This window comes from Phoenix dactylifera, chromosome 8 (genome assembly GCF_051530095.1).
Source record: "Phoenix dactylifera cultivar Ajwa chromosome 8, Ajwa_hap1_PhDact_Kaust_v1.1, whole genome shotgun sequence".
Taxonomy (NCBI): Eukaryota; Viridiplantae; Streptophyta; class Magnoliopsida; order Arecales; family Arecaceae; genus Phoenix; species Phoenix dactylifera.
The window spans coordinates 3166202-3179395 of record NC_143197.1 but is presented as its reverse complement, the minus strand read 5'-3'; the positions used below and the strand labels follow the sequence as shown (position 1 = coordinate 3179395).

Below are 13194 nucleotides of genomic sequence, written 5' to 3'. Positions count from 1 at the left end.
ATACATATATGACAGGTCAAATTGCTAACCTAACACTCCACTCATTTAATAAATTGGTGTCTTCATACGAGCACTAATGCACTAGATTCCATCAGGACTTTTCTAGTAAATTGGCAGTTTTATCTGAACGGACACAAACCCAAACCCACTATAGATCAACTTGAGTTTGTGGATGGGATCAAAGATCGAAGCCTCCATTACAGGGGTAAGGGCAACTCATGGACCTTTAAAAAATCATGCCTGGAGAATAATGCTAGATCAGCAGTTCATTGGTGCATGTCAAAGTGATCATGCTCCAAAGCACAAATTCAAAGCCACCTCTGTGACTGCACCTAACCCCATAACGAGAAATTACCCCAAGGGAAAGAAACTTCCACAAACAAAAAATAATGATATATATATATATATATATATATATATATATATATATATATATATATATATATATATATATATATATATATATATATATATGTATGTATGTATGTATGTATGTATGTATGTATGTATTGATGTCCTCAAATTATGACAAAATAGGCTCTTTTAACTGATCTTAGGGCTCTATTAGGACCGCAGAATGAGCACATCTGTCTGCAACTATAATTAAAACCAACTTCGGTTGGTACACAGACAGGAATTCCTTTCCCTAAAATATAGAACGGTTCATATGATAATGATGGTTATGTAGAACCAGTTGCTTCATATTGATGGCAAATCAGACAACATGCAATTGGCCACCATAGCTTCCATTGATCCATTTTGGCTATGGTAGGCCTTATTTAGTGTTTCTCCTCTGCCTCTCTTTCTAGCAACTAGAAAAATTTTCTAGTTTCAAATTTGGACTGAATCATCATTATGTGCCATCTCTAGAAATATCCTTCAGAAAGCCACCTGACCAGCCGAAAGAAGCTAAAATGCTTCAATGGCTAAGTCCAACAAACCGCGAAAGCACTAGTCTACCAAATAATAAGCTTGTGGAGTACACTACAATGGGCAATTAGGCAACAGTCTTAACAACAATGGCAGGAGGCCTCTCTGTCATGCCATGGTTGGAGGGTTTTTTTCTTCTCAGCCATATGCCTGCTTGCTGGAAACTAGCAGTACTTCTCAGGAGAGAGTTGGGTAGCAGACAAATTAAAAGCCAAAAGCAACGAAAGACTGACTGACATGATATTCGCCAACTCTTATAAGAGTCATGCATCAAACAATGTGATTCAGGCTCTGAAATTTCAACCAACTTGTCTTCTTGTAAGATGCTAGGACTATATATGGACCGCCAAGAAAAGTAAAGGATGGCAACACTGTTATGTGGCTTCATCCACAGATACATATGTTAGGTCCATCTTGATCATTTTTGTAGAATTCCTCCAGCTTCTGCATGAAAGCTGCAAGCTTTGCATGTGTGCTAGCTTTCAGGACTCGAATCACCAAGGAACTTGAGCTCGAAAGATTCCATTCATTCGTTCGATGCAGCTAGCGGCACGTATCCCCTTCGTCCTTGCAACTCATATTAGGATCTGCATTAGCCACATCTTTCTCTTTCCCATCTGTGGTGCTGTGAGGATGAGCTTCACCGACAACTCGTTACCTGACAGGACAAGCCAACCAACCAACCTTAACGATGAAGAGGGACATCAGTGATTTCCGCATGCATGGGGAAAGAGAGATTCAATGCATGCACGTCGCTATGCTAAGCTGTCATGATCATCATCGTTTGAAAGACTCTAGAAAAAAATCATGGGCAACTTCAACTGAATGTACATGTCTGAACTCAGAACGAGTGGTCGATAGATATCATAAGAAACATTAATCTTCTTCACTGTATGCTGTGATCCTCAGCTTGGTTGTATCGTATGGACTTTATATATGCATCCCTTTCGGTGGTCGTCATCGACTGTCGACATTTTCAGGGACAAAGCTCAAACATACTGCTTGGGCTTCTAAATAAATATCGTCTCCATGACAGTGAATCAACCACTCGAATCCTCTACTAAGGTGGGCCGCTCTGAAAAGCTAACAATCCCCCAACTGTCAGCATTATTGATATTTAAGCACAGGAGTTGCATAAAAGCTCTGGCGTAATGATAATACTGCACCATGTCAGATACATCAAATGCGTTCTATATGTGGACCTCTTTTTCTGGAACAAGTGCAATAATTTTTCATACACATTAAAATGCACCATTTGCCGATTCAGATATCATTACACAAGTACAAATAATTCCATACATGATTTTCTTTAAGCCCGAGATAAAAGGTTTTATGTTACCAATAATCACTACCAACTAGCTCTCCAAATCAATCATATACTTACCAATTTTCAGGCAGCAATTGTCCTCAGCCTCATGCATTTCTTTAAGCCCAAGATAAAAAGTTTTTTGTTGCCAATAATCACTACCAATTAGCTCTTCAAATCAATCATATACGTGCCAATTTTCCGGAAATTTTCCTCAGCCTCATGCAAGCTGGCCTGTAAAATATCAGTGAAATCTTGTGAATCATAAAAGGCAGCTTCCACATCTGGAATTTCATAGAAATTTTTATATATTAGTTTTTTTTTTTCCAATAAAATCTTTTGCTAAAGAATTATTATGACGCACAACTGCATTTCTTTAAACCTGATATGGGGTCCTGAAAGGTCTACTTTTGCTTCATTCCAACTTCTCTTTGGAATGAGTTTGGCTAAGAAAGACTACTACGTAGGGAAATTTTGCTATTCCTTGGCATATAAAGGTGAAGGACGTATTAAAGCAAATATGATGAGCGAAATGGAAATTCCACCTTGTAGATGAGTGCAGCTGGTAAAAACCTCGTGGAGGCAGCGTTATCTTTTAATAGTCTTCAACTTGTTGTAATCTTCGTTCTGTTTCAGTCACTAATTTTCATGTTCTCTTCCTTGTTCAACGCCATCATCATGGAATTCACCAAGTCGCTGGACAAACAAATAAACAGTAATTCCTCGGCTTCCCAACCATGGCAAACTGATGGCATTTCTCAGATTCATTACAAGAATGGATTTAAATTGACACAATCTAAGAGTGAGAGACAATTACATGTTGGGTCCGGTGTAGACTATAATCCAAGAGGATCATCAAATTTGATATGGACCAGTTTGGTTTATTACCGAAATCAAAATAGAATAAAGGAATGGGACTTTCTCCAACCAAATGCACTCTAAATTCTATTAAGAGCAAGAAGAGATGCAATCAAGTGATCGACCGGCATAATGCCGCACAATGACATGATTGCAGATCATAGCAAACTTTGACAAGAATGCTTCCCCCATCACTGTCCAAACTAGGATGTGCGTGGCTCTGGCTGTGGCAAAAGCTCCATCCATTCCCATCAGTCGGCCTCATGGAATCGCGTGGTTCAAGGCATACTTTCTACTACTCCAACAGAGCGTAATTGGGTGGTCTCCATGCGTGGATGGTATAAAAGAGAGAAGCGGTTTTCATGAGGGCAGATGTATGCGTACCGTCGGAGAGATCCAATCGCTTGTTGATTGCATCATGATTCGTGCAGGCTAAAACGGATCGTACGACTCACGTGGATCATTTCAACAGATATAATGCCAATTTCTCTCGAAACCAGTCACATGAATCCACAACACAGTAATCAACATAAATGCAAGACTAGAAAAAATAACCCAGGATCGTGACCCCATGAGAAACAGCACAAAGTCGCCCAAAAGCTCGTTCTAGAGAGCCGCTTGCAACAAACTACGAATTGACGCCTAGAAAGCAAAATTTGGAGCTCAAAAACTCTCAAACCTCACCTGCAAGATATTTCTATAGCCTAGATATTAATGTTATTGATTGGGCCCTCCATGTTCCTCTCAATCGTTACATCATTCGACCAAAATACGTGTTCTCAAGCAGAGTCAATTAAAGATGAGTACTTGCCATGCAATTAGCCAAGTGGATCCTGTACTGCCACAAGATGGCCATTACAAATAGAATTTAGCTATTAATTGTTTCAGCCGAAGAGAGTGGACGTACATTTGTAATTATCAATTTATCCGTGTACTTGAAATTAATTTATAATGCGACCACATAAGCACAAGCCTTGTGAAGCATTAACATGCTTGAAATCTACTGCCTTTCGCATTAAAATTAAGGAACATGAAACGATACATGGTGGGCAGATAGAATCAATCTTAAACAAACATTACAAATGAAGTTCTCTTTCCTTCCCCTTTTTTTTCCCTTGAGAAACCGGTGCAAGAGCTACCGATGAGAGAAAATTTAGGCTACATGGCTATCAAAGATTCCACTTGCGACTTGCCACATAGCCCTTTCTTCCTTATAAATAACCTGTATTTGTCGAACGTCATCGGTTTATAGAGTGGAGGTCGATCTGGGGTCACAGTTTCTGGAGCAGGTCCCACTAGCAGGTCACCTTTCGGGTTGTAGAAAAGAGCAATGGATATCCTTGCTTCTGCTGCATTCACAAACACACGATGCTCCACGCTCTTGTAAATTGCATTGCTTAGCACCTAAAGGAAGACATAAAAATTAGTCTTACATAGTAGTTTCATATATTATTTTGGGCATTTAAAATGACACCTTTATGTCATCTTCTTTCTTTTGATACTAAATGTAGTATTCATGCTAGGCTGATATGAACTATCGCTGTACCTAAAGAAAAAAAGAAAAAGAAGAAGACACCCAAGGATCCTATATATGTACATTAGCAAGGCCAATGACCAAGAGGCTGTATGAATACAAGTTATGAATTGTATCATGATGTTCAAGAGGTAGCATGATCGGTGAATCGATAGGGACTCAAATTTGATTGAAATATTCAAATAATTAATGACTCTCCTCAAGAGAGAGACGCATTCAACATGGCTAACTAATCTTTAAGTACCTTTCTTCTCCAAAAAAAAATCTAGTCTTCTTGGTGCCCAACAGGTGTGAAAGATACCGAACCTTTGATTGTTAGCCAAAGACACATTTAAAGTGACGCAGAACTTTGACCCCTGATGTTCTTAGGTTTGCAGATTGTAGCACATGCTGCATGTGTTTGTTTGGAATGTGTGTGTGTGTGTGTGTGTGTATATATATATATATATATATATATATATATATATATATATATATATATATAGGCAACCATGCAAGTAAATGGATGTGTGCACGAATTTCCTCTCATGGTGCGAGGAGATTTGGACCGTGAACTAGACTGCATGGTTCTTCAAAACGAGACGTCTCTTAAGTGCACTAAAGTGCCTTGATCAAGGACTTACGTCAGTTTTGCGAGCCCCAAGAATGAGAAATTTGAATCTGTGAGGGTGAAAATACTAAATATGTGATGGGATTTTGTCTTCTCTGTTATTAATTTTCTCGTTCTTTGTAGTACTAGTGAAATACTGAATCGCTTCTCTATTATTGCAGCACGGACTTGTGCGTGTGCATGCGTGCGTGCATGCATGCATGTACATGCTTATGTACGTATACATGCACGTACCAGGAAGTTTAGCCAAACCACCTTCAAAAATTGGAGAATTAATTTGACCTCCCAAAGTCCAAACAGAGTGGAGGATCACCAACTTTAGCTGAAACCTGAACAGCAAAAGCCGGAGCAAGGAGGAGGATCAGAAATTACAGACCATCCCAACAAGAGGAACACGTAATTGACTGATCTAATGCTCCACTGGAGTAGGTAACACCAGAACAACGAAAAGGAAAAACACGCTAGAATAATGAAGTTAAATGGAAAGAAGAGACGGAAGGGAACAAGATTCTTCTTTGGACCCGACTTTTATTAAGTGCATAGCCGCAAAAAGAGTTAGTGCTCCTTTTTCACAAAGAAGAAGAAGACTCTCCCGCACTCGGAGTGTTTTTTTTTGGTTTTTTTTTTGGTTGGATGATGATAAGCTCACACGCTCACAGATACCATGCTTTTGCCGCATATATTTTTTAAACAATATTCAGAAATTGAATCCTGGATCTCCAGAAGGGCACAAAATTTCAATAGGATGAGGTGCCAACCTGCTAGGCTAATAGTTCTCGACTTTGTCACACATAAAATCACTAGAATTTATAAGTTATGATAACTTATTCACAATTAATCTTTCTTAGAAAAAAAAAAATACTAATAATAAGATGAAGGACTAAGGTTTGATTACCTACATGGCCTATGCCTATGTTTTGTCAGAAGAAGAAAAAAATTGCTAAATTGACAATAGTACAAATAAAAAAATGTCAAAGAATTAAGATGAACACCTAATTAATTGTGATTAGAGATGGATAGCCCCTACTTTGGTGTTTGGCACTAGTGTTCTCCACAGAACATCTTTTGTTGGAGCAAAAATTGGTGAAATGATGCATGCTTTGGATTTGTAAATCATTCTAGCTCTGTTCCCTGTTTCTCTATTGGCAGATTAGTATTGTTCATCGAAATTTCTTGTCATGTAAGGCCAAAATTTAGTTGGACTATTGTCTTCTTCAATTTGATCATCTAGAGTTTAATAATATGACTTACACGACTTCCATATTTTATACTCTTTTAATAGGAATCTTCCCAGGAAAGTATGGTGTCAAAATCTCACCTAAACATGTTGAGCAAAAGGAGAAGATCGTGATAAATTAGATTCATGTCATCGTATGGTCATTGGGTAACAAAACAGAGGATAAACTTCATTCGATTGCCTGAGCTTAAAGCGAAATACCACTAAGTGAAAGGTATGTAAATAGAATAGCAGTTTTAACAAAGTGCATCATGTTTATCCAACACAATTTTGCATGCACTTATCTGTTTTTTTTTTTTTCTTTATCCCCAGAAAAATGCACCTAAATGTTTGAAGCAATCAAGTTATAAAGGACAAGCATGAAAAGGACCCCCGGTTGATCTAAAAAAAACAACTACTCACAATTTAGAGTCTAAAATCATTTTATTTCGGGTAGTGTCATTATTTTATAATTGTTGATCTACCCATAGCTGGACCCCGTGAAGTGGATTGATGCAAGTCAAATTGCTGGTTCGCACGAGGTGCTCTAATGACCACACGTCACAATAAGATCTGTACGTCTTTGAGTCACATGTTGGAAGATAATTCTAAGAGCAACACCCACGAAAGCGCCCGAGAAGCAGCATTCATTGAACAAATAATGAAGAAATCCAACTAAAATAATGTTGTGTATCTATCCGGTGATGGTGTACGTTGCACTCAGAATTAAGACTCGTCTAGGATATGCCTGCCATTTCCAAGTTCTTAGTATTGCCAACTGTTCCAATTGAATGAGCACTGCCCATGGTGCAGAGATCAATTGCAGCTTGGAGAGGGCCACATAATTGGAGTCCTACTAATTATACTGTTTAAAACAGTCCTAAATGTCTCTAGCTGCTTTCTAATTTTATGAGCTCGAGGGGGAATTAATCTTTGCAACCATAAAAACAACACAAAGGCAAGAACCAGGTAGTACTGGATTCTGAACATTTAATTGCAATCTTGTCTCCTTAATGAAATCACAAGAGCTAGGGTCATTATATGCATTCAAAAGTTAGGAAATTGTCGAAAAGAAAAGTCAAGAAATTGTCACTAGTCGCGAAAGGGAGTATTAGGGAGCCATTTGACCATTTTTGTTGCAAACAGTGACTCAATCACGCTGGGAAACAATAAGAATTACTGCAAACTTTAGAATCATATTTTCGGGAAATATTGCATCCCTAGCTGGTACATAAAAGAAAAGGTAAAATAGAGGGACCATAAAAAGAGGGACCATAGTTGGATCTAACCCACCTTCTCAGCAACTTGTTGCATAGGTTTCTAATTTTCATTTCTCTAGCTCGTCTTTGGCTTGGTCAAAAAGTGAGATGGTAGCTAAAACACATAGGCTGCTTAATTACTTGTAGGAAAAAAGAAATAGAAACGAGGGGAATACAAAATGCGATGTTATCTTTACTTTCTGGTTTCTGCATGCGAATCACATTCCGTTCTACGCTTGCTCCTGGAGAGGACGAACTAATTGATGATGTTATGGTCATAGTGCTTGACTCTTGACATGCCATCGTGAGCCGTGTCCAACTTTTGTGAATTACTAATTAATTAAGGATAATGTGTCACCTTCCACTATCCCGCAACCTTTTCCTTTTTTTCTTAAAAAATAATGAAAATATTCATCGATCACAAGATCCATCTATTAAATAGAAATTGAAAAAAGAGATTCCTCAAACAAAAAGGGTAGTGATGTATCCACAGCTTATTTTATTGTTTTCAGAGTGGTAGAATCTAATTTGATCTCTGATTGCATGTTAGCTAGTATTTCTTCTGTTCTAGTTCTTCAAGAAAATAAAAAACAAAAAAAAAAATATTGAATTATCATACTGTAGACTTAAAAGGGTAAAATAATCTTGGAAATATTTTTCAAAAAATCTCATTATCCAAAAAAAAAGGTGGTCGAACAAGGTTTTGAAAATACGGATATCCCCTAATAATAGTGGACTCGCTCAAAGCCATTATTTACATAATCAAATTTAGTTTAGTAGAAAAATAGCTATTATATGGATATTGCTAATCAGTTCCCACAACAGGCAATATACTAGAAAAGCCAAAAAAAAAAGAGTTATTTTTCAAATATAAAGAAATATTTTAATTTAAAATATTATTTTAATTGAATGACTAGTGAGAGTGGTAAATAGTAGTTAATTTTCTCTTTATATAATGACCATTATGATGATATAATAGCCAAAAATATTGTTACTTAAATACCTGTTATATACGTAAAGAACTTAACGAGAGCTCGCAAAACCCTCTCCCCACTTAATTATGGAGGCAATACCATTCCTTAGTTATAATTATAAATCATAAAGTGTTAAGTGCAACCTGAGTAGGCCTAACTGCATTGGTAGTTAACGTGACATGTATGTATATAGAACATGCATTATATGCAAGGAGCATATATTTATTATGTTAATAGGATACAAAAAAAAAAAGGATAAATGCTTAACAAAAAGCTTCGCATGTGCAATTCAGATAAGAACATCATCATCATATAACCAGCACTAAGTTGCTGCTTTTTCTAGTGGCATAGCATCTATTATCAACTTTTCGAGTCAAAAAAAAATAAAAGAATGCAGATTTATTGAAGGATAAAAAAGAAAAAAAACGGGAGAAAACCTGAATTTGATCTCCGAGGTTCACAATGAAAGCATGGGGAACGGATTGCACGGTGACCCATGCGTCACCTTTGCGCACTTGAAGACCTTGGACACGTTCGTCAGGGAGGAGGATGGTGAAGCCACCGGGGTCGGAGTGGGAGGAGATACCGAGGGTGAGGTCTGGTTGTGGACATTTTGGGTAGTAGTTCACCCTCATGCAAGCCCCGGCTTCTTCTTCCCCGAATGCCTTCTGAAGAAAGCTCTCATCCAATCCTAGTGTTATTGACAGCACCTGCATCAGTACCCCGCACAACTTTACTACTTCTGTTCCATAGGCTTCGGTTATTTTCCTGCTCAAACATCGAATCCAGTACATAGTTATTCTCATAATTCTAGCCAAGAAATGGAACATAAAATGGATCCCTTACCCCAAGTTAGTAACCCGTCCATAAGAACTATATGCAACAGTCCCGGTTTCTCGACCTAAGGAGTCTATAGTTTTAAACCTGTCATGGCGGTGAAAGCCTCGTGTTTTCTTTTGCCCACCTCTCTCTCCCTTTTTCGGTTCTTTTATTTTTTTTTTTCCAAATTTTTATTTGGATAGATAGAAAGAAGGGAGTGCCTAGGCCCAATTACTTGGGGATACACCACCAAGAATTGAACCTAAAACGCCTGTCCAAAAGCCAATATCCTGGATGAAACTTCAGCTTATTTTCTGAGAGACTCGTTAGTTTCAGGAAAAGAGAAACTAGTCGATTGGGGTAATAGAATTGCTTGCATGTTCAGTAACAAGTTTATATTAGCTAGTGAACAATTGTTTTCTGATTATGAGCAAACCTTTTAATGGCTTTTGTTTATTTCCCGTAATAGTTTGTTATTGTATAAACAGGACCATATAATTACCTAAATACATGCACCATTTTAGTACGTAGCTTTTGTTTACAAGTTTTGACCAAATCATATTCAAGAATAAAGTAGTTATTTTCATCAAATTCTACTTATATCAGGCACAGCTATGTGAGATTAAGTTATTCATAATTAACCTAGTCTTGCAATAGAGTCCCTCTTTTTTCATTTGTTTTTTCCAGAAAAGGAATAAATTAATCTCTTAATTATGCATGCCTCTGTATATTTTGTTGTTTTTTAAATGATGGACATGAGCTGTCCTAACTAGAAATATTCTAAAAATCATAGCCAGACAAAAGTGGGAACGACTTGGGAAATAACCATTCCTCTTCTACTTCCATTATTCCTGTATGCATGAGACACATTAGAGAATAATGCTCGTCTTTTTCTTGTTTCCGTCTAGTAGTTTTTGTCTCTTATTTTAATAAATATGTTAAACTATATATCAAGCTTAAAGAATGAAACTGTAGATGAGTCAGCCCGGCACCCCCTCTTCGTTTAAGTTCATCGAGCGATGTAATTTGTTCTAAATCTATTTCAACAAACGAAAGTATAGCAGATTTTGCATGGCTCCTGGCGTTGGTCGACGTTACTCAGAGACCAGGCAAAGTTGCCCCGCCTCTGCCGCGTGTGTATATATATATATATATATATATTTATACCTCAAGGATGCAGGAAGAGCAGGCCATTTGTCTTGGTTCTTGATCGACTCCGGGCGGAGATGGAGGAAGAAATAGTCCCCCCAGTCGAGGCTTGCACCCTTCTGGATACCAAGCCGGCTCCCGTACCCCTCGAAGGTATTCGGGGAGTTGGCAAACACCTGCTTCTCCTCCGGAGGCAGGTGGAAGAACTCCCTCCACACCTCCCTCGCCCTCCTCATCAGCTCCGGGCTCACCCCATGGTTCACCACCTGGAAGAACCCCCACTCCTTGCACGCGCCCGATATCTCCCGCATGGTGGCCTCGCGCTCCGCCGCACCGCCGGTGAGGCCACCAAGGTCGACGATGGGGATCATATCGACGCTCGCATCCTTGGACGCATCGCCAGGCCGCTCCGACGGCGGCTTGACGTATCGGTCCGGGATCACGGCGGCATCAGCCAAGGATTGGACCGGAACCACGGGCTCGGGCCACTCTAGTGGGCACTCCATGCATGCCACAACTTTTCTACGCAGGGATATTAATTTGATTGTGTGATGATAGTAGTGCAGCAGCCATGCAAGATCTCACGACGTATTTATAACATGGGACTCTCGTTATGCGTCACCCCACCTGGTGAGCTAACCTCCTAGCGCCCACCGAGAGCATGATGCAAAGATCGAGGCACTACTAGAGGAAGGAGTAAGATTTCGGAGGTTAATTAACGTGCCGTAGGATGGTAGTCAGCAAACAAGTGATCGATGCAGCCAAGGAGTAGCTGGGGAATTGAATTGATGCACGCGGGCTTGTCGCGCGTGCAGGGCCGTCTATAAACGTGTTAAGTATGAGGTTTTGAAACGGTATCGTCTCCTACTCTCCTTTGACTGCCGCCTTGGGTGGGAATTGTGGGGCGAGGAGATAATGAAAGCGATGGCATGGGGTGGGAGAGAAGGGGAAAGGCCAAACCGGACACTACGACCGGTCTCCACCTACAGTGAAGTAGAGGGAGACGTGAGCCGGCTCATGGTCCTTTTTTTAGAATTTTGAACAGTGGAACGTGGAACATGGGGGTGGGTTGTGCCGACATCCTGCCCCCCAACCTGGTTGAATTTTGCGGTACCTTTCCGAATTTGCGGTTCGGTCCAGGGCCGCAACCGTCTTGTTACTTGATCCCATATGTAACCTATAAAGTAAACCAATAAAAATATTTGTTTGATATAATTATTGTACAGTTGAGTCGGATGGACTGCAGATTTATTTATGAGATTGTTCAGTTTGTTGAATAATTTAACTGATTTATTTATAAATTACTATTTTTTATAAAAACTTTTTATTATATATATATATATATATATATTCTTTATAAATAGTTTTTGTAAATTTTAATTTTTTAATAAAGACCGGTGGCTTTACGTTTCTCTTCAGACTGCTGCTATAGTGGCATGGCCTGCATGTATAGTTTTTTTACTATCTAGGTAACTAGATGTTGTGGATCAATATTGTGAATGTGCTTTTTTTCTTTTTTTTTTGTTAATATCGAATCATGTGTTGTCAAGTTGGTGGGAAAAAATATTCGCAGCAATATATATAATAGCGGTTGAGCATCACCTTTTTTTTTATTTTTTCTTGTTTTAGCGTTTTACCAGGAATAGCGGCTCGGCTTACCTCGAGATGCGACAGGGTTAACTTCTAAAGCGAATGGGCACCACAAAAGACACGGAAATAATCCAAGCCTCCCAACTCACCGATCGTCAGCCACGAGATAAAGACGTGATCCAAAAGATTCCACGCAGTACCTCCATACCATCTCCATTTGGATCCCAATGCAACGTTTTCTTGGGCACGTGGAAGAAGGATTGAGTGAGTTTGGACGTCGTAAAAGAGTCATCGAGCTGATCGAGTGATTACGGGAGGTGGGGCAGGAAGAGGGTGAGCACCCGTTTCTAGAAGACAAACGACACATGTTAAAGCACTACCATGCTGCTCAGATCAGACACATCTTTCGGAAGACGAGCCAAGCTACAGATTGGATCGTCTCATTTGCTGTTTATTATTTTAGAATTTTTTTATGGATCCAGCAGTCTTCCATTTCTTCTGATTTCTGGTTTATATAGTTTTCTTGATAGTGATGCAGCTGACTGTACTCATACAAAAGCAGTGTGAGCAGCCAGTGTATAACATAAAATAAAATATAAGAGAGAGAGAGAGAGAGAGAAGGTGCAACCCATACATTTGCTTAAGGTATGACCGGCATACATTTGCTTAGGGCAATCCATATTCACTGTACAAGTCAATTTAAAACCACACCATTACCCATCCCTTAATGGGCTGCAAGCCACTACAAAGATGAACCATCACATTGCCATCAGATCGAGTTACTATAGATCACCTTGTAACGCCATTACCGTAGGAAATTGTCCCACAAGTTCTGTCTCGGTATTCTATTCCATGGATAAACAACAATTTCTTCAAATGTACCAAAAAAAAAACCCAATTTTTCAATATTTTTTCCTCAGCTTCTTCGAGAATATATCTACCAGCTCAT

General features: G+C 39.0%; 1 protein-coding gene across 1 annotated transcript; it reads right to left on the bottom strand.

The window, feature by feature from the left end:
• Positions 1–3968: 3968 nt before the first annotated feature.
• On the bottom strand, positions 3969–11369 carry LOC103709552 (jasmonate-induced oxygenase 2-like). Its single transcript, XM_008794978.6, has 3 exons — positions 10674–11369; positions 9125–9455; positions 3969–4498 (listed from the first exon to the last, which is right to left on the bottom strand). Exons 1-3 carry the CDS (start codon positions 11159–11161, stop codon positions 4253–4255), a joined length of 1065 nt encoding a protein of 354 aa, XP_008793200.1. The 5' UTR covers positions 11162–11369; the 3' UTR covers positions 3969–4252.
• Positions 11370–13194: the final 1825 nt, after the last annotated feature.

What these genes read in the sequence shown, in the direction of transcription:
- LOC103709552 (XM_008794978.6), bottom strand. Translation starts at nt 11,161, where the DNA reads ATGGAGTGCCCACTAGAGTGGCCCGAGCCCGTGGTTCCGGTCCAATCC. An exon ending in GCTCTTCCTGCATCCTTGAG is followed by an intron (nt 9,456 to 10,673) that starts GTATAAATATAT and finishes ATGTTTGAGCAG; the next exon opens with GAAAATAACCGAAGCCTATG. An exon ending in ACCTCGGAGATCAAATTCAG is followed by an intron (nt 4,499 to 9,124) that starts GTTTTCTCCCGT and finishes GTCTTCCTTTAG; the next exon opens with GTGCTAAGCAATGCAATTTA.